This window comes from Ruditapes philippinarum, unplaced genomic scaffold (genome assembly GCF_026571515.1).
Source record: "Ruditapes philippinarum isolate M1 unplaced genomic scaffold, ASM2657151v2 ctg821_1_1_1_1, whole genome shotgun sequence".
NCBI classification, from domain to species: domain Eukaryota; kingdom Metazoa; phylum Mollusca; class Bivalvia; order Venerida; family Veneridae; genus Ruditapes; species Ruditapes philippinarum.
Window position 1 is genome coordinate 438,600 of NW_026852645.1, and position 26,305 is coordinate 464,904.

Genomic DNA, 26,305 nt, shown 5'->3' on the forward strand with positions numbered 1-26,305 from the left:
TGAGCAAAATAAAATAACAAAAAAATAAACAAAAAACAAAACAAAAATAGACCAAGTCAAACTATATTCCATATTTCCATTGCTTTTTAATTTCATATGACCCAAAACTATTGTAAGAATTCAATGATATATACAAAATGTTAAAGAAAAGTAAGTTTGTCCGAAGTTTTTGCTAATGGTAGACCCATCTTACGGTATTTCAAGTAAAACTATAAAAACAAAGTCCCCCTCCCCTTCCAATTCCACTTCCAAATTTTGTTTTCAATTTTTGGATGACTAAGACAGTAAATGAAAATTGTTTGGAAGGTTTTGAACACTATAACCACAACATCATGCTTTTCTTAAAGATCTCATGCTGAAACAGTAAATATTACATACCAAAACATTTGTGGGGAAACATGCGTAGAAATATCCAACAGGCTCTCGATGCTTGTAAAATGGTGAGAACAATATATTGAAAAATCATTACCACAATAACTATCTTATTTCAACATCTGATTTTGATAAAAAAACATTATGGAAGAAGAATCCTGCATGTTTAATTTTCTTTCAAAATTACACCAATCAAAAATATTGCTGTGTTTATAAAGGGGAATTTTTAAGCCATTTCGGATGCAAAAAAGTCAACAAAGTTTAAACAGGAAACATTCTGTCATGTAAATAAATACAATTGCTGACATAGGGGCATAAGAAAGTTCAGAATGTTTATTAATTCAACAGTTGCCTTTTAACATCAATGTCACTTACATCACCTGCACTATTTTCAACTTTAACAATAATTTCATCAGAATAGCAAGTTTCTGGAGTTTAATGCCCCTGTGATACATAGTACACCAGTAGGGAACCAATTAAATCAATGGTTAAATTATAACTTTTAGGTTCAACTGACTTGAGGAATAGATGAAGAAATTTGGAGCCCTTAATCATCCAATTCTATTTTAATTTTTTGAAATAAATACATATATCATGAACCCCAAATCATTGTTTTTTTTATTTCAAGAACTATTCTGCCTTTTAACAAGATCTTCTGCAAAAAACATTTAGACATTACCTGATAGGTTTTTGAGCAACAAGAATTTAACAAAGAGATAACATTAATTGTGGTACTAAAATAAGAAGAAAATACATAAAATGTTCTAATTTTGTGCCAAATAAACAGAATAAAATATCTGAGAAAATGTTACCTTGAAGTACTTGATTTTGAACTAAATCCAACAAATTTTAACGAAAGTGACAAACACATACAAACAATTAGAAATTAAAACATTTATGTACACAATAGTGATGTATATAGTATATAAACATTCATTATTATTCAATGTAGAACAATTACTAATGAATTTATTCAAGCATATTGTTGAATCATAGCCACTTTCAACAATGATTAAAAAGAACAATCAAACCAGAAATAATGTAATATTTTACATTGTGGTTTTCCTGTTATTGTATTAAGATTTGGATCAAAACTAGGGTCAAACTAAACCAAATCTTTTTAGAACACTTTCATGTGGTTTATATATATTAAAATATCATTTGTACTGGTCTACAGGTGGTAAAGATTTAAGAGTTAAAGCACTAATTATAATAAGTGCCCTTAAATTTAAACAATTCTTTGGGCTCATTTTAAAGTATTTTGAGCAAAATTAAAAATAAATAAATTGCAATGCTTGATTAGCTACTGTTTTTTTTTAACAAAAAAAAAACAAACAAACAACAATGCATGTTTCATAAATGAAGTATTGCTGACACATGAACAAAATCAAACTTTATGTATTAACCCCCTCAAAAACGTTCAGAGAGCCAGGCAAAGATGTATCTAAAACCACAACACCATAATCAAATAGAACATTTCCCCTGTGTGCACTTAATTTGTACTGAGAAAGATGTTAGTCTTAACATACACTATTAAAACATACATTTTGGTTCTGAAGACTTTTTACTAGCTGACCATCTATATATGTATTTAGCAAAGTAACTTTATTATTCATTTATTATTCACATACCAAATATTGAATTCTTTAGAGAAATTAACAAGAGAGTTTTTTGATAGAGATCATTAGGTCAGAATCAAATTTGTGACCTTCAGAATATAATGAAGGTTGTTTTTTTCTCTTTTTATTTGACCTAGTGGCCTAGTTTTTCGACCTATATTGCTCAATATCAAACACGTCCCCGAGATATTAATCTGACAAACATTTGGACCAACTATAGATTAATCAATCTAGTTTCACATTAAAGATGACCCAATATTAAATATATTTCAATTAAAGAGAACTAACATACTGACCTTATGAGTGTTAACAGACTAAATGTTAATGGCACATGACAAAGGTCAACATTAAGACAGACACAAGACACAGGGTGATCCTAACAGCTTAGCACACTGGTTAGATTGAGACATGTTGCCTTGGCAAAATGCTATATGAAGTACATTGTATAAGTAAATCAAGGCATTGAAAATTTAATTCAAATATCGCTTCCAAATTACCTGGCATTCTGCCATAGGGCTCTGTAGATCCTGGGAACCAGTGTCTCTATTTGCCCAGGGAGGTAACTCATCTTCAATCTGCTGATAGATTTCCTCCCCTTCCTGATCATTTCTTGGTATATCTTCAATTTTCTCCATTTGGAATGCTATACTATATGCAAAATGTCAAGGAAAAGAAAAAGTTTCATACATCGGTACTTATAATAAACATTTGGCAATTTGTGCTGGCAGGGAAAGGCCATTAAGTAACACTAAATCATGGAAAAAATAAATTTTGGCAAATTCTTCGTGTTGATGATTACTACTTAAATTTTTGTTTACAATAAAATTGATACTTTTTTTCGTTGAAATAAGCCTCTTTCATTTCATGACTGGCAATTCATCAATTCTGAGCATGATGAACAAGAATTGATATCTAAGTCTAAGCCATGCAACTGAGGCTAATGCATATGTTTTAAATTTTTAGTTACTTTAAAAAAAAGATTGGGGGCTCTAATTACTTGAAATTCTTATTGACCGATTAAATTTGCAGCCATATACAGGGTAGGACCTTTAATATCAACCTATTGTTGGGGAATATTTATTTTACTGTATTATGTAGTCTGGTAGTTAAACTGACCTTATAGAAATATTTAAATTCCTCAGGTTGTTTGTTATATAAGAAATCAATGAACAATCTACCTGCTTATCTCAAGTGTATTATCATAATCCTATTATAAACTGACCAGAAATAAATCTGAACAGTTTCTTAAACCAATCATTATTACTAAAGTTGACTTTCTATGCATCATTTCACCATTTAGTAATATTACCAAATACTGTATTATGACCATTCTGTAGTTATTCTTAGGTTTTATAAATGTTCTTAATGTAGCATGAATGTCAAGCTTAAACCTATAAAACCTAAAAGAGGAATTTGTTATGTTAGAAAAAAACAAAACAATCCCACTTGTACAGGTTTCAGTATAATTAGAAGAACATGACGACATACTAATCATTTTAACCTATGCAAGTTTCATTTCGAGACTTGGGAATATGAGACTGATTTACCAAATTTACTGGTTTACTGAGAGATATTTTAAGACTGCTTTACAAGTGGTTGACTAAGATTGCAGTTTTAGCTTACTTTAACTCTATTATAAAATCTTGAACCTATATATCTTCCTGTATTGAATATTCTAGACAAAAATTAAAACATTTTATCTATTATATGTACTAATTTGAAAAGGATATCATCCTGGCCAAGGTTCACAGTGTCTCGTTGTTCTAGAATCACATACTCCTGTTCTGGTATACGATTCTTATTCACAAATGTCTGAAAATAACAAGTAAAAACATTAATTAATGATTCCTGACTTAAAACTGCACGCCTCCAGATGAGCATAAATATTTCAAGAAAATAAAAATTGAGAAAACTGTACTAATATTTTAAGAAAGGTAAAAACATTCAAGATTCATGTTAAAGTTTCATGTTATTTCAATTTAAGACCAATTTTGCTGTATTTTATCACCATATTTCTACTGCGTTACTAACACAGTAACGGCTGTTTTTGCATATTTTGACCTCTTTTCGGTTATTTGCATAGATTGTAAGTGCCGAGTGAAATATGTAAAAAACTGTATATGTTCATCTGACAATATTTTACTTTCAAATAGATTTTCAAAATTTTCGTGAAAATTAACATGAATCTGGAGGCGTGCTGCTTTAACATATCCTTCAATTTACATATAGGCAATCATTCAAAATTCTCTGAAAAAAAAAAAATTGACATTTTTTTTTGCATGTCTGAAAATGTCTGTATAATATACTATCAAATAAAAGTCTGCATATGCACATCTTTTTTGTTCAACTATATCATCCTAAAAGGAATTTAAAAAAACCCAGCAAAATCTATCATGATGATGAGATTGCATGACAATGAGCATAGTGGGATATAAGGTATACTCATGTACAGTCAGAGTATTTTAACTTTGGTCCTAATTAGCTACGTCAATCAGCAGTCACAGACGAGCAAGCCTCACACAGTTCACAATCCAACGTTATCAAATATTCATTACTTTATGATTCCTATTATCACAATGGTACGCCAGAATTATAAGCCAAATATAGAATTGTGAAATATTTATTCATTTACAATTCATTTTTTCGACTGATGGTATAACAGTGCCATAAAAAGCCGAGAAAGGTGGGCTGACAATTAATGCCAACATCACTTCAGTGGCATCCCTTGGGCAATCAGGGTAGGATGGTGTTTGATATAATTATAATAAGTGATCTGTGATTTTGATAAAATTACATTTTTTTATGTAAACAATATGGCATTGAAACAAAATATCTCTGCACTTAAAATGCTTAAAAGTTCCTGAAGTTGCATGTTCTTGACCTTTAGTTAATATAGAATTTATTTTAGTCTGATTGTGTAGGAAGCCATAAGCTTATAGACACACTCTTGAATCTATTCCTGTACTGTGTGGTGTAATAAGTGTAAAATATATTGCTCAATGTATTGAAGGCTTGCCCCCTGATGGGCTTTGAACCCACACAGCCAGCAATCCTTAGATTATATAGTCTGAGATGTTACCCTCTTAGCCCCATTGCCACTTTATAACTTTGACTAAACATAATAAACAAATCACTAAAGCATAAATGAAAGAAATATACTTTGCCCCTCACATTGTACATTTGAAAAGACCCATACTAAATATTGGAGAGTCTGCAGAGATGTACAGACTGACCTTGTTCTAAAACAGTCATCACCATATCAGGCTCGTCATTGCTCAGTCAGTACTCCAAAGATGTTTTAAAAATACCCTTCATTTTTTTTTTTAATTTTACCTTTTCATAGTGATTTAAATTCAACACAGCATGCATGAAAAACTACACTATTTAAAATCACAAAATACTGAATGAAGGGCTTGCCTACATTAGGTACATGATTCATAAATTCATAAAATTTTACGGAGCAAACTTCAAAATATGATTTTTAAAAACCCTCTTAAATTCTTTACCTTTATCCCTAAAACATTCTAATTCCTTTTAAATCCTTTTTTGCAAATGGTAGATATTTACATAACTTTGAAACCATGAATTTGGTAAACTTTTAAATCCAGTCACCGTTACCTGCCACTTTCATTAAATATTTTAATTCACCTGATTTCAAGTTTACATATTCTGTATCGTGATTCGCAAACATCTATATATAACCTGAATGTTAACTTTTTGTCAACACCTTTAATGGTTATGGTAAAAACATTGTTGTTATCTAAAGGCGCATCCAAAATTATGATTAAAATATACTCATTTTAATTTATAAAAGCACAGGTATTTTTTTTAAAGAAAGTTTTAATGCATTCATTAATATATCAGCAAAATATGATTACATTTGTTTTTATCTTTTTAGGTTTAACAGTCCTTAAATACTAAAATGCCATGGCAATTGTATTAAAGACACAATTTAGAAAGTATTAAATTTTTTAAGAAAATGTCAAAAGAAACAGTTTTGGACAACAGACAGAAACAGAGACAAACAGGTGACCACAAAACAATGACAGGTGACCACAAAACAACAATAATTATAATATCTGAGCTCAGGTTAGCTTAGATACTCTTCAACTTATTCCGACAACATTTCATTGTAAATCTGGAAATATTTTGATTTCATTTTTTTCCCTTTATCTGTGAATAGGTTTCTTTAAAAGTATTGAAACTTTATAAGTCTTTTTGTATAACCTTAAAAGGCTTGTTTAGACATTAATTGATATTCTTTAACAAGATAAATTGTGAAAACAAGTGAACCAATTGAATTTATGACATAAATTTGTTCCAATGAAGATAACAAATTCATTTGATCTTTTTTTCTTGCTAAAAAGTTAATACTTACTTAAAGATATATCAGTAATTTAAGCTTGAAATTTGAGATGCTTGAATAAATGATATGCAATTTACACCACTTTGTAAAGTAATTCTGTAGTTTAAATGTACCCATTTTTAACAGGTACAATTACCTATTTTAACAATTTTAGATTTAATTCACAAAAATATAATGAAATAGGTCAAATGATTCAATTTATACTTTATAAGAAAAAAAACATGTAAATATATTTTGAGTTTTGAGCAGTCCTTGTAAACAAGAGCTGTAGGAGATGTTGAAGTATAAAATTAAAAATATGAAGATGAAAAACTTAAGATTTGGTATATTCTTTCTACAACATATAGGCAACAGAGTAATTCATATTAGTAAGTTTTAGTTAATCTTTTTAAACACAATTATGATATTTATTGATAATTGTTCAAAACTTTGTTTGTTTCTTTGTTTGTTTCATTTTACGCCTTTTCCCAACAGAATTTCAGTCATATAGGCGGGTAGTTTCCTAACCATCGTTCCTGGAGAGTTACACCAGTACTCTAAGACTACCTTCCTCCAAGCTAAACTACCAAAGCATCTCCCAGGGATCAAACCCACGCCAGAGAGGTAACTGGATTAGAAGTCATCGACTCTAACCCCTCGACCATGGAGGCGGTTTAATTGTTCAAAACATGCCATAAACTAAAACAAAATAAATTCTAAAATAATCACCATTACTCATTTACAATATACAACATCTATATCTAGGAAGGTATAAAATCTTCAAGTTTTCTTATTTGTACAGAAAACAACAGAATCTTACCCCATTAGCTGTGCTAAGGTCTTTGATTTTAAATCTTCTTAGATAGTGATCAAATGTTACAACAGCATGCCGCTTGTCAACTGTGCTACTCTGAAAATAAACAAATTACAATAACCATTATAAAAGACATCTTACTTATACCAATTGGTGGTTTAATTTTAATTTTATACAATTCATTTATCAATAAAATCCACTGCTCCTTATGTTCATAGTATGTCTGAATACAAAGAAAGGTTGATTGTATCATTTTGCCCAGCAAGTCTTGTTCTGAAATCCAAGAAATGACCATACTGGCAGAATACTTTAGATTCTAAAGGTATATAGTGGATGTCTTCAAAGCAAACAGGTCTAATACAAAACAGTCCTAAACACATGCCAGTCCTCAAAAAAAAAAACTCAACAGTCCTTAAACTGCACAATCCTCAAACTAAATAGTCCTCAAACTGAACTATCCTCAAACTGAACAGTCCTTAAACTAAACAGTCCTTACACTGAACAGTCCTCAAACTGAACAGTCCTTAAACAGATCAAATCCTCAAACTAAACATTCCTTACACTAAACAGTCCTTAAACTGAACAGTCCTCAAACTGAACAGACCTCAAAAGGAACAGTCCTCAAACTTAACACTACTCAAATTAAACAGACTGGACAGTCCTCAAAATAACAGTCATTAAACTGAACTTTCCTGAAACTGAACTGTCCTCAAACAGAACAGTCCTGAAACTGGACAGTCCTCAAACTAAACAGTCCTCAAATAGAACAGTCCTTAAACTGAACAGTCCTCAAACTGAACAGTCCTAAAACTAGTAGTCCTCAAACTAAACAGTCCTCAAACTGAACAGTCCTCAAACTAAACAGTCCTTAAACTGAATAGTCCTAAAACTAAACAGTCCTCAAACTGAACAGTCCTCAAACTGAACAGTCCTCAAATAGAACAGTCCTTAAACTGAACAATCCTAAAACTAGTAGTCCTCAAACTAAACAGTCCTCAAACTGAACAGTCCTTAAACTGAACAGTCCTCAAACTGAACAGTCCCTAAACTAAAACTAAACAGTCCTCAAACTAAACAGTCCTCAAACTGAACAGTCCCTAAACTAAAACAAAACAGTCCTCAAACTGAAATTCCTAAAACTAAAACTGAACAGTCTTCAAACTGTACAACACTCAAAATGGACAGTTTTTAAACTGAACTGTCCTCAAACTGAACAGCCCTCAAACTAAACAGTCCTAAAACTTAACAGTCCTCAAACTACATGTAACAGTCATAAAACTAAAACAGAACAGTCTTCTGATTAAACATTCCTAAAACTGAACAGTCCTGATACTAAAAAGTCCTATCATTGAACAGTCTTAGGTCTAAACAGACTTAAACAGTACTAAAACTGAACAGTCCTGAAACTTAACAGTCATCATAACTTGGGAAGTCTTGCAGCAGTACAAAAAACAACAACATAGAATAAACTGCATTCAAGCATATGAACAGTCTGAGTAAAGAGACACACACTTTTCAACAAACTATTTATCTACAATAATTTCACTCACATTGACTTTCTTTTAATAATCAATTATATGCAATATAAAAAAATCCAAACTAGCAGAAAATTTATAAACAATAATCAAATCCTTGGCTGAGTTTCTACAAAGCTATAAAAAATGTTGTAGATTTTGTATAACCATAAAAATCTAGTGTTATTGACATGACCTGTTTAAGTTCAAATTTCAAGATCTTTAGCATGTAGAAGTTATAGTAGATGATTTGATAGAGAATCGCACATTAAATGTAAATATAAAACACGTATTAGAGGTTAACGAAGCCTTTGGTTTAGATACTATAGATAATATTCATAGTATGTAAATATAATATCAGTTTAATTTTTTTTTTATATCAAACATCTTTTGTAGCTAAATATAGCAAAATTCATTTCTTTATTGAATTTTATCACTAAATATCAGTTTAATGGATGATCTTGGTATTATTTTTGTTTATTTCCCATTCACTCTTTGTAAATTTAAGGTCCATCTGTATGAACCTGCACCTATCCAAAAGTCAATATGTATATTCATAAAATGTCCTTAACAGGCTGAATTTCTTAAATGGGCTTGTCTATTATCCATTTTTTTGGAACTGTGCATTATTGACTCAGTGATGATATTAAATGCAAAATGCTTAACTTAGGTGCTTAAGTAGAACATGGTCTTACTGCAAGTCACCATGATTCAAATCCTAATAACGCCTCTACCTCTGAGACACCACAGATTGAGACAGCAAAACAATCTCACCAAATACATTTAAGTTCACTTTTAAATCAAATAATTAATATTGAATTATTAAAGAAATTAACTATTTAACTTACTTTAATACATACAGATTTTAATATATTTTATCCCTATTAGAATTTCTTTTACTCAGCAGAATTCCTTTTTCAGTTTGCAAACTGTGCGTGTATCCATTCTTTATAAACTTATAAACCATGTAATTTCGTATTTCCAATCTGTATAAATATTACAACAAAAGCTATATTCAAAGTCTTTGAGACTTGTGGACAATATTACCCATTTACCGTTTTTACAATAGTGTAATTTATACTATTGTAAGCTTGATATTTATATAAGTAAACAATACTGTTACACAACATATTTCATACAGACTTAATGCATGCAGTAATATGGATAGTACAGTGGCCAAATAAATTTGACATGTAAACAATATTGAAAATGTTCAAAACAACTGAAATCTGAACACTAATCTTTAAGTATCAAACACTCGTTTAGTGCTGATAGTCTGAAGTGTTCAAAATGAAACTTCAATTTACAGATATTGGATAGACATAAGATAGCATAAGATAAATATTTTGTCAGGTCTAAAGTTTCACAGACATGACTATGATAAATGTGCTGTTGTACAGGAAAATGACTCCATTTTACAATATCAGCCGGCACCTTGACCTACCCATGCAATCAGTGCAGACTAAAATCAGTGCTAATCCAAGATCAGTCGGTACTTTGGTGCCCTGTTCGCTTCTTTAGTTAGTAAATATTTTGAGATGTGCCCTAAAATTTATGGTTTTGTTTAGACAGAAAGATTCATCATAAACTTGTAAATGCATTATATTTAGCATGATAAGGGTAAGTGGCATCCCCTTACCACTGTGGGTTCCTTTTGGGTACTTTGCAAGTAGCTGCCCCTTACCACTGTGGGTTCTCTTTGGACACTTTGCAAATAACTGTCCCTTACCATTGTGGGTTCACTTTGGACACATTGCAAATAGCTGTCCCTTACAACTGTGGGTTCCTTAGGACACTTTGCAAATAGCAGTCCCATACCACTGTGGGTTTCCTTTGGACACTTTCAAAATAGCAGTCCCATACCACTGTGGGTTTCCTTTGGGCACTTTGCAAATAGCTGTCCTTACCAATGTGGGTTCCCTTTAGGCACTTTGCAATTAGCTGTCCCTTACCACTGTGGGTTTCCTTTAGGCACTTTGCAATTAGCTGTCCCTTACCACTGTGGGTTTCCTTTAGGCACTTTGCAAATAGCAGTCCCATACCACTGTGGGTTTCCTTTGGGCACTTTGCAAATAGCAGTCCCTTACCAATGTGGGTTCCCTTTAGGCACTTTGCAATTAGCTGTCCCTTACCACTGTGGGTTTCCTTTAGGCACTTTGCAATTAGCTGTTCCTTACCACTGTGGGTTCACTTTGGGCACTTTGCAAATAGCAGTCCCTTACCAATGTGGGTTTCCTTTGGGCACTTTGCAAATAGCTGTCCCTTACCACTGTGGGTTCTTTTTGGGCACTTTGCAAAAAGCTGTCCCTTACCACTGTGGGTTCTTTCCTTTGGGCACTTTGCAATTAGCTGTCCCTTACCAATGTGGGTTACTTTGGGCACTTTGCAATTAGCTGTCCCTTACTAATGTGGTTTTCCTTTGGGCACTTTGCAAATAGCTGTCCCTTACCACTGTGGGTTTCCTTTTGGGCACTTTGCAAATAGCTGTATCTTACCAATGTGGGTTTCCTTTTGGGCACTTTGCAAATAGCTGTCCCTTACCAATGTGGGTTTCCTTTTGGGCACTTTGCAAATAGCTGTCCCTTACCACTGTGGGTTTCCTTTTGGGCACTTTGCAAATAGCTGTCCCTTACCAATGTGGGTGCCCTCTAGGCACTTTGCAAAATAGTTATCATACGAATAGACATTGTTTTCTGCATCAAATAAGTTTCATATCTTCATTGAATGAATATATCTATATACATGCAGTGTTTATGGAAAATGGTTAAAACATATCCTTGTAAGGTACAGTAACACAGACCTACAAGGATACATTATCATAATTTACCACCCTTTATAACCATCACTCAACATGTACATGTATGACTAAATCAAGGTTAATGAATTACTAACTGTTAAAAGATGACAAAATTTATCAATTAGTATACTAGCTTTTCCAATCTGTCTGTGTGACTGATTTTGTACATAATACAACATAATTGCTAAATGTTAAAATCACCACTTTATCGATCAAAATACATTTTGATACATTGGATGTACATGTAAGTGTGAAATCATTCCAAGACTATAGGCTAGACCAGCTTGGCTTCGCATACAAATATACGGTGCAGTCTGACCAAACTCTATATATATACTGGTAGTCTGCTGCTCTATTCTGGTATCTAAGTATCTTTATTCAGAACCCCCCTTGACATCAACATTGACTTATTCAAAATTCAAACCAAGACAAGTCTACTTTATAAAAAAAATGTGAAGTGGGTTGACTGAATTCTGTTGATCGTGCACATTTCATTCATCTTAGTGTGAAATATAAATCAGAAGTGAAATAAGTGTGTCTGATAAAAATATTGGATATATTCTATCAGAGCAATCAGTAATGTCTCTATTGTGACCCTGTCATTGACAATCATTATCTTTTTCTCTCATCAGAATCATCTAAGATCAAACAGATCAATCCTTCTCTTCTAACTTGACCTTGAATGTACTTGAACTTTATGTGTCTATTTTTTGCTACACTTTCAACATGCTAGATGTTTTCTTCCTCTTCCTTTGATGATATCTGTATGTTTGACAAGATTTTATTACAGAAAAGAATTCATGAAAAATAGTAAAACCCATGAAATGACATCAGTTTGGTTGTTATTACAATAAAGAACATCATAATATGCTGAAATATTATATTAACAAAAAAGTATCACTTACTGGTACACGGATTTTGTTATAACTATGTTTTGAAATTGAAAAACAAAAATACATTGCTTACTATATATGATATGACTGACTTCACCTTAAAATTTCTTAAATGTAAGTCTTTTGATACATGTATATATTATATATGTGACAGAGACAGAAAAATCACATGTTTAATCTGCACCCAACAGCCGGGACTCAAATGTTGAAAGTTTAGAAATCAGAACAGTACTGTCCATAGCAGAACAGAATTTCCATAGTGATTAATAGCATAGTCTGGCTAGAGATTATAATTTTTAACTGGTAAAAAAAATGCTATAATAACACTGTATTGTTTGATCAATCTTATGACTCATAATATTACCAAGGTTATTGTCATTATTCTTTCCTTTTATCTGATATAAAGAATATTCAAAATTCAAATTGACTACAGTTATAGTTTTAACATTAAAGAAATTTCACCTGTAAATTATGTATCATTATGTAAATGATGTTAGAGGGCTGAAAATTTTAATAGACAGTGCAGTCCCCACCTTTTATCAATATTATGACAGCAAAGTCAAATAACAATTATGTAACTAATTACTCAAAAGTCACTAAAGTACATAGTACATGTCTGAAAGCTTTTACAAGTAGAGGGATTTCTTGTCCTGTTTTGTATTTGAAACAGATTCTGGTGAAACAGTCATTTTGTACATAAATAAATAAAAATAAGTGGAAAATGGAGAAGTACAACACATCAACACAATAAATTAAAGAGTCAACAAGATAGTGCCAGTTTCATAGCAAAACTTGCAGGTTGACTTAGTGTTATACTGATGACAAACCAGGCTATCTTTATTGCCTTGAATCTTTGTATGATGTTGGTGATTTTACATTTCATACATCAAGCATGTCTCCCTAAGGTATGATCATCCTAGGTCATGCTTACACCTTAATGATGACTTTTAACTAACTGTAACACCAACATTAAATTAATTATTACTTTTTTGTACTGCTTGGGGGAAAAAACTATTTCTATTTTCTGACCACTTCTGTCCTTGAAAAACAATAAAATTTTGTAGTATCTGACCAAGTTTGGTCAAACAAGCATCTTTTCATGAGGTGCCTTCTCAAAGACATACTCATGAAATACAATTATTAAAAGGAATGTTCTAAATATAAATTTACCAATATGACATGTTACTATGTTAATAAATCTGACTCTATATTTGGACAGGTGATTTTTTAAACAGGTGACTTTAGATTGATAGAATTCTAATTAAGAATTGATTTTAATCCTATATAAGTTATTAAGTATCAATAAGATCTAAAGGTTATCAGCTCATTAATCTGAAACTATACAAATCAATACAAGCTTTTTTTTTATAATATATTTAAGGCCAAATAGAATATAAGTAGTTTCTGTCAAGTTTCCTTTATAAAAATTATTTACAATTTGTGATTTTGCATTTCTTTTTTGCGTCCTTTTTTTATTTTAAACTAGATAGTTTACTAGTATGGATATTTATTTATTGCCTTTCATCAATGCTCTTATTGTGTGAATTAATAATGGTAGTGTCAGTCAAAGTCACAAAATTAAGGAGCAAGAAAAACACTATTTAAGGGTTGGTCAGAAAATAGGAGTAAAATAACTATTTTATGCCATGTTAAACAGCTATTTCAAGTTTCAAGCTGGCAGATCAATGGATCATTGGGAGATTTTAACCAATGATACCACTTTTTTTCTCAATAGTTACAAATCCCCAGCTCTGACATGTTTGAACTTAGTTACAAAAATGTTATCACCAAGTTTAAAGGTGTCATTTTACTGTTTACTTTCTTACTGCTTTCAGTGTGTATATTAAAGTTGAAAAATTATCGATTTTAAAAGTTTTCTCTATTTGATCAGTTGGTCAGGTATAGGTTACCTATGGTATTTTCATTGATAAAAACTTGCAGATAGACCAATAAGTATTCCAAATATTGAAAATATATTTCAATATTGAATGCTACAAGCGATTTAAGAAGTATTTACTTTTAAATGTGTATTTAACTTCAAACAGAATCATTCTGAAGTAGCCCCAGATATAATAGTTTAATATATAAATATTTTTTGATGTTTTGTTTAGTAAAGACATACTAGGTAACTGGTACTTATTGGTACTGACTTTTATATGTTTTATATAGCATAATATTAAAATGTATTTCAGATTTTTTGTAGGTTACTTAACAGGAAATGAAAGTATATATATAATAATTTGTAATAAATGGTTTTGTTTAGCTTCGACTTTGAAACTATCTGTTAGTAGTTTTGTAAGGATTTTAAAACATCAAAGCAGTTAAGAATCTGGCCAGTCTAGTCAGACTACATGATTGTGCAGAATGGCTCTCATATAGGCTAGTCATCATTGCCCTTAAAATTCAGTTGATAAATATCCTGATTTCCTTATTAATTATTTACCATTATATTGCCTAACTATCATCAAACTATTTATTTCATTAAATCTACAGTTACAGTCTTATAATAATTCATGTCTATATATACATGTTCTTTAACAAAAGATTAAAAAAACCTTTATTTCACTTAAATTTTATACATAGGCCTACATGTATCTAAGTGTCTCTATATCCAGGTTAAGCATTTACAAACAGTATATAAAAGTATATTCTTTTCAGGACATGATGTGCCAATAATGAAACAAAGTGATAAAGATGTACTATGGTCAACCTTTATAATCATATTTATTCCTTTAGGTACTAAAAAAGATGAGAACACAAAATCCAAATATTTTTATCTTTGGTTTAGTGAACAATTAAACCATACAATTCACAATTTGAATGATATCAACAAATAACTAGCCTATTTCTAAAAGACAATGTACAGACTGAAGTGATGCCAATATGTCATTTAAAAGACTTTTGAAAAAGGACTTGTATTGAGAACAAAACCAAATTAAATTATCGAAATGTCATCCTGGACCTTCTGCTATTACTGAACAGTAGTCTGAATTACTGTTGTTTTTATCATTATAATGATATACACTTAACATTGACTTTACATGCTGAATTTTTGTACTGGACTTAAGTTATCCAGCTTTGAATTTGGACTTGTCCATTATAATTTATGGAATTCAATATTATAATAAAATAAAATAGTGATAATATCACCACATAATACATGTAGTACTTAACAAGTCAGTACATTCTAGAAATTCATGCCTTCAAGCATTGTATTTCTTCTACTAATAGGCCCCCTAGACTACCATGAAAATGACAGCTGATTTACATAAATATCACATTCCTTCTTAAATACCTTAAACCATCCAATACACATGTAGATCTACTTATTCCAAGTTAGATAAAATACATAAACAAAACCCTAACTAATTACAAAATCAATACAGAACACATCTACTGTACAGTAATGTTCAAATATTGAAAAAGTGAAAAAGTCTCCAGACTGTACCTAGCAGTGACCGTCACAAAGTAAAGTGTCCACTTTAATAGCTTATCACACGGCGAATCTAATTTAATTTCCCGTAAATGAGGTAATTTGTAAATCCTTCAGATGTATAGTTACTATCATATCATTCACACTTCACTTCTAACTGGCGATTCATGTAGTTTTCAGGTCAATGAAGTCACATGACTAAACAATACAAGGGAGGGAACTTTGATAGAAAATAATAAATCACTATTTATAGAACGTAACCAATTTTATCATTATAAATCTTTGTAGACCTTTACAGAGAAATATCTTATTAGACATGTTTTCCCCATTGTAAATGTCTTATTATCATTTGAACATTACAATATATCACAATAAATCCTCATTGATTATTTAATATTTACATTATAAAGGGACATAACAACTGCAAACAAAACTTGAAGCCCTCAAATGATTACCTCTCTTTGATTGAACTGCTGTATAAATGCTTTGTAAATGTTTCAAACTGAGTTTACTTCACAAAGTTTCTATTATTATCAATAACCATTTAATTCAGAATAAGAAAACTAAATAATTTATCACAAAATTAAAAAAAATGCATATTCAGCATCTGTGATGCATGCATACTGATTCATGCGGAAAAGCTTTTTTTTAGTCAAGGCCCCTTGACCTAGACCTTTGACCCAGTGACCTTAAAATCAATAGGGGTCATCTACTCATCATGACTAATCTCCATGCCAAATATAAAGACTGTGGGTCAAAAGAATCTTAAGTTATTGGGCGGACAAGCTTTTATAATCAAGACCCCTGTGATCTTGACCTTTGACCCAGTGACCTCAAAATCAACAGGAGTAATCTACTCATTGTGACTAACCTCCATGCCAAATATGAAGACTTTGGGTCAAAGAAATCTTAAGTTATTGGGCGGACAAGCTTTTTGTAGTCAAGGCCCCTGTGACCTTGACCTTTGACCCAGTAACCTCAAAATCAATAGAGGTCATCTACTCATCATGACTAACCTCCACGCCTGTGGTTCAAAGGAATCTTAAGTTATTGGGCGGACAAGGAAAAACCGCCGGACGGCCAGTTGGCCGGACATACTTACATTAGTATTCTTGTTGGGTATTTTACTTTGTAAAAAAGTACCCAACAATACATCAAAATTCATTAAAAATACCCAACAATACATACAGAGTGAGTAGGATTGGTAGTTGTTGGGTATTTAGTACATACCCTCTCGTGCGCTCAGACGGACAAGCTGATTCCAGTATACCCCCCTAACAACTTCGTTGTGCGGGGGTATAAAAATATCCCTATCAGAGACAAACTCTGGTCTTTTTCACAATTTTTAGAAAATTATCAATTTCAAATGACCTTGACTTACCTGCACTTCAATATCACATTCTTCTCTCCCCAAGAAGATCATGGTTTTTGGCAGTTTATGTCTGTTACCATGGGAACTAACAAGACACCAGTCTCCTTCCTCTGTGTCTGGTGGTGGGTCCTGAAACAAACAAATTTACATTCAATTATTTGTCACTGTTTATGTCTGTAACTAATGAATTTGACAAAACATACTTTGTCTGTTCCTATGGAAACGAACAAGACACTAATCCCTTCCCTAGAATTACTTACTCATTACAACACAAATGACTTTTTGTGGTTGACAAATGAACTTCATCAAAGTTGTTCATCTCCTTTTATTGTAAGGTAGAAATCTTAATATATTAAAACAAATTCTTTCCTCATAATTATATGTCTATTCTTAAAACGTGTCTTAAATTTTGTGATCTGAAATCTCCATGTTACAACTAATATGTAATATTAATAACGCTTTTCCATAAAACTGAAATTTCCATTTAATGTACAAGTTTCCAATTTAAAAATAAAATATTTTTGTTACGTAATTTCATCATTTATATCATTAAAAAAGTTTTGTAATGTAATTTGTATTATTTAAATGTTTAAAATGTTAAAAAAAAGTTATAATAATACTCGTAAAAAAATAATACTCACGCAAAATACCAAGATTGTTTACAAAAAAACTTACTTTTTACTCCAAAATAATAGCATAAATTACAACTGATGCAGAAATGATAGTTCTGGTTTCACTGATGCAAGTACACAAGGTTAGGGAAGTGTACCTGGAACTTATCAGTTATTGCAAATTGATTGGTGATAAATTATTGATAGACATAGCTAGAAAGCAGAGAAACAGCTTCCACATCTAACTCTAACATTTTATTGATTACGAAAAAAAAACTGAAAATGTCACAGAAACATTCCAAGTGCAGTTAATTTGTTTATACAAAACCATATCCTATTGTTTTTTTACTACTAAAATAACATTAACATATATGCAACAAAAATTTTTAATTGATTTAATCAAATTAAATTTAGCTCCTTTAGCATAGTCTTTAGTTCTTGTTTTGCTACAACAAGAAAAAAGATTTGACTTTAGTGAGATTGTTATAGAATCAGAATCTGAAATATCTATTCTCAAAAGGAATGAATATAATTATATAATATGACACATTAGAATTATTAAACTCATCCCCTTTCATCATCCTGTCTTAGTACATGGCTTTAATATTCTTCAAACTCTTAAAGGCCCACAGAAATACTTTTATTTTTATTTCTCAAAATCTTTTTATTTTGGTGCCCAGTAGTTACTTATTGGCGATTTACCTGAACCATCTTTTACTTCTGCTGCTTTTAGGCAAGAAGTTCATTTTTATAGTGATTTAGTATTTTGCAAGGAAGTATAGATAATTCTTTAATGCTTTACATTTTGCTACCTTTATGCATGACAAATTATTTCACATTTAGCGCTACTTCCTTCATGTGATAAGTATTTAACATGCTCTAAAACCATTAATAAATATGTTAGGATGAAAATTTAATCATTTCAGAGCAACAAGTACCTGACTGAGTGACTTTTCCAAGTATACATTTGTAGCTGCTCTAGCCTGTACAAGATAATCAACACCAAACATTATAAAGTTCAAATTATTCCTGTCTCTCATAATTCATAGATTCCTGCCTTTAGCCTCCCAGAGACCTTTCCAGTCTATTTATAGTTTGTTAGCTTTAGATAGCTAAGAAATAACACCTGTTTCCACCTGAATTTAAATGCAGTTAAAGAAATCTGCTTAAATAAGCTTGCATAAAATGATACTTGATAACATTTATGTGATATAATCAAGGAAATGTAAAACAATCAATGTGTCAGACACAATGATTTATGAATCACGGTTAGTTATTTTCCGAAGATTCAAACTTTAATCCACATGCTTATCAAAATGAATTCACTACAAATAACAATGAAATTAGAGATAATTAAAGAATAAATAACAACAGATTTCTAAACTTGTCAAATCTAGAATGCAGCTGAAAATGTAAATATATATCAATATGTTGATGTGTCTGTAGGGGATTTTTGTCATTAGAGAACTGATTGTCCAGTCATAGCCGGCACAGCTGTTACAGGTGAAGGTCACCATTGATTGTACTTTCATTTTTATAGCATGCAGGTATAAAACTGTAATCATTATACAATGCCTGGAATGTATTGATTACCATGTAGGGAAACAACCTGTTTATATGATGCATGCCTTTTTATAGATTGTATATTCACAGATGCTGAGCAGGAATTTCAATTAAAACATTTCTTAGTTGATTTTTTTGTAATTGACAGGCTGTGCTTTGAATTTAAGGAAGGTCACTATTAAGTTAAAAGATTTCAAGAAACATATCTGGGAGTAAAATTTAGAAGCCAACTAAATAATACATGTACATGACGTACTATCGAGTCTGGCTAGGTTTTAGGAAAGTGCAGGCTACCTTGGCAAAAAAAAGTAAAAAAGTGTAGACATTATGCTCTCTTGAAAGCTTGATTGACATTAAGGCTCCCACGTTTACAATTTTGTGTAAACGTTTACAAGATTGCTAAGAACCGAAATGATACCGTTTAAACGGTGGTACCTCTATGTACTATATACACCATGTATTTGAGTCGCCAAATGATGACTTACTTTCTTTTTTTAATACATGTACAAATAAAGAATGTTCAGGGATCATCACGCTTAAGTCAGCACACATTTTCTGCATTGTATCCCCATTTTTTACCAAAAATGTATTATGTCACGAGCAATTTTTGCACACCCATTTTCCGTTTTTTACTTTGGAAGAAACAACTAGAATTGATAAAATCCATGAGTACAGACAATGATTAAGAAATTTTGTAAGACAATAATTATGGTCATTTCGATTAAACAGTAAAAAATATCGTAAATGTTTACGAATGAAAATCGAAACGAATCCATTTAAACGTGTAACCGTGGGGGCCTTAATTGACATGTTCCACTTTCCCCAGAAGAATAATATCTCAAAACATCATCATCTTCATGGGACTTAAACCTAGGCTCATCATTGATTCCAGCATATTAGTGTTTAAGATATGAGCTTGAGAGATGTTGTACTTTTACATTATCTCTCATAAAAAGACTTAATCAAAACAAGCCTGTAATTTTCTTATAATTTTGTTGTCTTCATTGCTCCCAAGGGATCACCCCTTTTCCAGATTTTTATATGTACTATTGCCATAGGCCTTTCATTATTTCTGCCAGTTACTCTAGAATTAAATCAAGGCTTTGAGAAATGCAAAAGGAAATTCCTTCCTTCCAGTGTTTTGTAAAACAAAACATTATAAAATAGAATTAAAAGCAATGTTATTTTCCTTTTTTAGAAACTCAGCAATTCTGAAATACATTTTTTTCTATGATTTTCAAGATTACTTAATTCAAAATAACATAAATGCAAGAAAGTACCTCAAATATTGATTGAACTGGGAAAGTTTAATTTCAATAACCTTAAATTCCTAAGAGAATTTTCAATTAATGAAAACACTAACATTTTTTGCTGAGTCTTCAAATCAAGCTATATAGTTGGAAATGTCATTATCTCAATAAATAGTTGCTAAAACAGGCACACAAATCTGATACAGTTTCTTTAATACTGCATACTGGTTATTATTTAATGAGCTGAAGGGTTATCCAGGAATCAGATCAGATCAGATCAGGATCCCACCAAGGATTTGTCTCCCTGCACCAGTTGAGTATAGTGACTACATGAACCTACAGAGCCAATGCCACTTAAAATGAATAAAAAAAAATACATAAGAATACTCATTCTTTTAAAATAATCCATACTAAAAGCACAGCAATGATATGTGTTTTAGCTGATTGTTTCATCTACTGCTAGAAGCATTACAGGAGCATTCCTCCTCACAATTATCATTATAATACTATAGATAGATTATGTATTAAGGGAGATAACTTGTACAATCTTGTACATTTAATAGCTGAACAGATGTCTTGGTGGTCAACCCATTAACTTATCAAACAGAATACTTGATATTAATCTAATTTATGTATTGAAAGGCTTTTCAGATCAATAAAATGTTCATCTTTAAATCAATTTTGAAGCTGACATAGAGTGTCATTACACAACTGTTACACTATATATAATTAAACTCAAAAACATTGGCAGTTATTCCATTTTGGTTGAAATCATATTATATAAATTACATGTTTAAAGTGTTTACATACAGCTATGATATCTGCTGCCTGTAGTTTAACTAATTATTGTTTGAATTTTGAAAACTAATTCCATAACACCTGTATGAATATCTTTTTAAAGAGGGGATTGCTAAAATAATTGCTATGGGTAAAATATATTGTATTCTGTTTACATATAACATTCAAGTGTGTTGAGTTGCAGAGATATTCTCAATCATGATACAGCTCTTTTTTAAGAAACAACCACAAGATTATGGTAACAACATAGTTTTACTGCTGATAAAACTTTTATAAAATTATTTCACCATACAAATGTATATAGCTTTATAACTTTTAAGTGTGAATTTCTATCATCATGGCCTTCTTTTGGTTTTAATGTTAATGTTTTAATTTTCAAATGTATTCAATGTGCACCAAAAATTTAGTTTTTCCTTCCTGTGACTGATAGTGAAACAAATTATCCCTTGTGAAAAGGGGAAAATCTGCATAATTTCTCCTATAATATAAAGCATTAAAGACATTCAAAACATTATGTAAATGTTTAAACATACTGACTGATCTTAACTTAACCTGGTAATATCAACCTTGATGATTGTTAGCAGTGATTCTGATATGACTCTTTGCCACCAATATAGCATCTGATAATCCTAGCGACCAATATAGTCTTAGGTCATTCTGGCAAATATAGTGTCAGGCCATTCTGGCCATCAATATAGTGTCAGGTCATTCTGGCAAATATAGTGTCAGGCCATTCTGGCCATCAATATAGTGTCAGGCCATTCTGGCCATCAATATAGTGTCAGGTCATTCTTGCAAATATAGTGTCAGGCCATTCTGGCCATCAATATAGTGTCAGGCCATTCTGGCCATCAATATAGTGTCAGGTCATTCTGGCAAATATAGTGTCAGGCCATTCTGGCCATCAATAAAGTGTCAGGCCATTCTGGCCATCAATATAGTGTCAGGCCATCCTGGCCACCAATATAGTGTCAGGTCTGTCTGGCCTCCAATTTAGTGTCAGGCCTGTCTGACCACCAATATAGTGTCATGCCATTCTGGCCATCAATATAGTGCCAGGCCATCCTGACCATCATTATAGTGTCAGGTCATTCTGGCCACCAATATAGTGTCAGGCCATCCATCCTGGCCATCAATATAGTGTCAGGGAATCCTGGCCATCAATATAGTGTCATGCCATTCTGGCCACCAATATAGTGTCAGGTCATTCTGGCCACCAATATAGTGTCAGGCCATCCTGGCCATCAATATAGTGTCAGGCCATCCTGACCATCAATATACATGTAGTGTCATGCCATTCTGGCCACCAATATAGTGTCAGATCATCCTAGCGATCAATATAGTGTCATGCCATCCTGTCCACCAATGTAGCATCAGGTAATTCTGGCAACCAATATAGTGTCAGGCAATTCTGGCCGCAAAAATAGGATCAGGCCATTATGGCTGTCAATATAATGTCAGGTCATCTTGGTCACCAATTTAGCATCAGGAAATCCTGACAACCAATATAGCATCAGGTCATTCTGGCCACCTATATAGAATCAGGAAATCCTGACAACCAATATAGCATAAGGTCATTCTGGCCACCTACATAGCATCAGGAAACCCTGACAACCAAAAATAGCGTCAGGTCATTTTGGCTGCCAATATATAGTGTCAGGTCAACTTTCAAATGGCCAACAATTTAGCATCAGGAATTCCTAACAACCAATATAGTTTCAGGCCATCTTGGCCACCAATTCAGCATCAGGGCATTATGGCTGCTAATATAGTGTCAGGTCATCCTGGCCACCAACATAGCATCAGGAAATCCTGACAACCAATGTAGTGTCAGGCAATCCTGGCAACCAATTTAGCATCAGGGCATTATGGCTGCCAATATAGTGTCAGGCTATTATAAATTGTACAAGAACTAGCAAATTATTTGTCCTTTAAGGAGCATGGGAAGAACAAAAGCACAATATAAATGCTGTCATGTCTCATGTCACGTCTCTGTTATTTTCAAATTAGCAATTTCATTAAAATACAGTAAAGAAGGTGCTTATATTCTCATAAAACTGTAAAATTTCCATGTAAATGATGTACACTGAATACTTGAATTTAATATGTTAGAATATGATAAATGAGAGATGTATGTATGCCACTATAATTTTTATTCTTTCATTCATAAAAATATCAAATTCCACATTTCATCTGCCATCATTTCTGAATATATAGTTTTTATAGCCATCACATATTTGTATGCAACATATCTTAAATTTCACAGTCTCATTTCCATGTAACATGATTACTGCTATTGAAGAAAATATTTTCATTTTTGATAAAATCTGATAAAATTTGAAAAGGTATGTTAGTAAAATGCTTTATAATTGTGACCGAAATAAATATACTGCCTTACTTTAGCCCTTACTTTTGCTGATTCTACCTACCCTGCTATGATTAATTTGAAACCCCCCCAATACTAAGTTTATGGGATTTTAATATCCAAATACAATAAAATGAATCAACAATAGAAGAGACATGAAAGAGTTAGTCAGACCATAAAATGTGCAGGCTGTCCTAGCCTTACACTAGAGGCAATAGGCTTGAAATTATTGATGCTGGCATTATAAACAGTTTAACCTTTACCCCGCTGAATTTATGTAATGGATTTGCCCTGCTTTAAATTTGGAACAGTCCATTTAAATTTTTAGGAATTTCAATTTAGAAATGCAAAAATTGAGATACCATCAGTATAGAGCCTGGTCAGACAGCACCAAAGTGATGACAAATGGTAATCATTTCTGGAGGGTTTCAATTGATGTATGATACAAGCATAGAATAGACCTCTAAGAATTATTCTGTCCTAAACGAGGCTTTTTTCTCCATCATGCAAGAGGTAATATTCTGAGACCAAAAAAACCCAGCTACTAATTGGAAACAAAAATAATTATGTTTCAAGACATTAAAACTCGTCTATTGATCTTTTCAGTGCTGAACACAAAATGAAGTTATAACTTATTGATTTTTAAATTCATACAAATCTGAAATATTGACTGTTTAGGGAATGCAGATAAAAACCCAGCCAAGAGCATCATTTGAAAATCAATTTCAGAGATATGGCAAAATGTTAGATAAGAAATACAAAACCATGAACATTTTTTGTCTGTTATTGTAATTACATGTACTTCACACTATCATAAATACATTGAAACTGTACATACCAACTGCATTTTGAGATATAAATCCACTATGCACTCACTATAATTTACTAATAATTATTCCAACATTTTACAATAATATTGAATTCATGATGACTTGGGGAATTTTGTTCACATAAACAATCAATGTATGCATGAGTCAGCAAGCAGCTCAATATCAATCAATGAACTATATTCCAGGACTATATTCCACATACAAACAACTTCAGCTTCTGTTATTGAGAAAAACTCCTCTCTAGAACTACCATAATTCTCTGTGAAAAATTGCATGAATTGAAAATAAGCCAAATTCCTTTCAGAATGTGTATCCTATAAGAAATTCAGTTGATTTATGAGAAAATGATTGGAAAGTAAAAGGTGAAAGGGTATAGGTTGTTTGCTGTTTTGCCAGGGATATATGGAAATCATATGTGTTTTGTATTATCATAGAAGCAATCAATTGGGGCAGTGTGACTCTTGAAGAGCAGTCGGCTAGTCAGGGGAGACAATTAGGACTGTTTTCTGCAACTATACGAACAGTGCTAATCTATCTTGTCTGTTTAACTGATTGTCTCAAAGTTGCTGAAGCATAGTTACATTGTATGCCACAAAAATCACCTTCTTGTTATACAGAATAATTTACTTGACAGCACTTTTCTTGTCATAAATATTCATCTTCTCAACAGTATCATCTTATTATGAAGAATAATCTACTCAACAGCACATAAAGAATCCCTTTATGAACATTTGTCATAAAGAATCATGGACCAACTTCACATTATTTTCTTGTAACAATGGATCACCCACTCAATACGATTTTCTAGTAATAAAGAATAATCTACTCAACAGTATTTTCTTCCAGTGAAAGAATTACCAACTTAGCAGCAGTCCCTTATCAAGTCTCAACAGATCTTGTCATAACAAAGACATAAGTGACAGCATTTTCTTGTCATAAAAGAATGACCTATTCAACAGCATTTTGTTGTCAGAAAGGATCGTCTACTTGACAAGTCTCTCTTGTTTAAAAGAATCACATTCTTAACAGCATTTTCTTTTTATAAATAGTGACATATTCAACACCATTCTGAAAATTTCTTATTATAAAAATCATCTCTTTGGTAGTACAAATGTATTTTCATGCAATAAATCATCATTAGCATTTTCTTGCAATAAATAATCATTTACTCGACAACATTTTCTTGTTTTCAGAATAAACATCTCAACAACATGTTTTTGTCATAAAAAGTTAACATTTAACATACATGTATTTTCTTTATCACATACCCGTGCAGCTTTTACGATTCCGTAAAATGGTATTGCACGGCCGTGCATATATTTTGACGAGACATCATTAGCGTTATATAAACATAGCGTTAAGACGAGTTAAATGTTAGCATTATACTATAGGCGCCTCAATGAAAAATAGTTCTTTTTCACTTCTAACGAACTTTAGTAAAAAGAATATTAAATTCGTGTAGCTGATTCCATATAACTTTTTAGTAAATGCTGTCAAGCTGATGATTCCATATAACATTAAGTTAGAAACTGCTGTCAAGTAGGGGATTCTATATGACATAGAGGATCTTAAATGAGTGTAAGTTTATTGAACTCGTTGAATAAAATATTACGCTAGCCAGAGGGTCATATAATAAAATTTTATTCAACTCGTTCATTAAATTCAGTATTAAACTTACACTCATTTAATATCCTCCATGTCATATAGAATCCCCTACTTGACAGCAGTT

At 31.8% G+C, this 26,305-nt stretch overlaps 1 protein-coding gene and 1 pseudogene across 11 annotated transcripts in view; one reads left to right on the forward strand and one right to left on the reverse strand.

The window, feature by feature from the left end:
* LOC132719918 (centrosomal protein of 170 kDa protein B-like) overlaps positions 1 to 26,305 on the reverse strand; it is an 80,859-nt gene that overhangs the window by 50,551 nt on the left and 4,003 nt on the right. For 5 of the 11 annotated variants that reach the window (XM_060703918.1, XM_060703904.1, XM_060703878.1 and 2 more), the window contains exons 2-6: positions 17,169 to 17,288; positions 7,157 to 7,246; positions 3,719 to 3,803; positions 2,489 to 2,640; positions 379 to 429 (exon numbers count right to left, since the gene is read on the reverse strand). In XM_060703918.1, coding sequence (XP_060559901.1) covers positions 379 to 429; positions 2,489 to 2,640; positions 3,719 to 3,803; positions 7,157 to 7,246; positions 17,169 to 17,288 — 498 coding nt within the window. Of the gene's footprint in view, positions 1 to 378; positions 430 to 1,184; positions 1,328 to 2,488; positions 2,641 to 3,718; positions 3,804 to 5,497; positions 5,642 to 7,156; positions 7,247 to 15,802; positions 15,970 to 17,168; positions 17,289 to 18,708; positions 19,096 to 24,584; positions 24,751 to 26,305 lie in introns of those variants that run through there. The other 6 variants (XM_060703910.1, XM_060703899.1, XM_060703935.1 and 3 more) reach the window with 6 other exon arrangements.
* LOC132719693 (uncharacterized) lies at positions 10,036 to 12,346 on the forward strand (annotated as a pseudogene).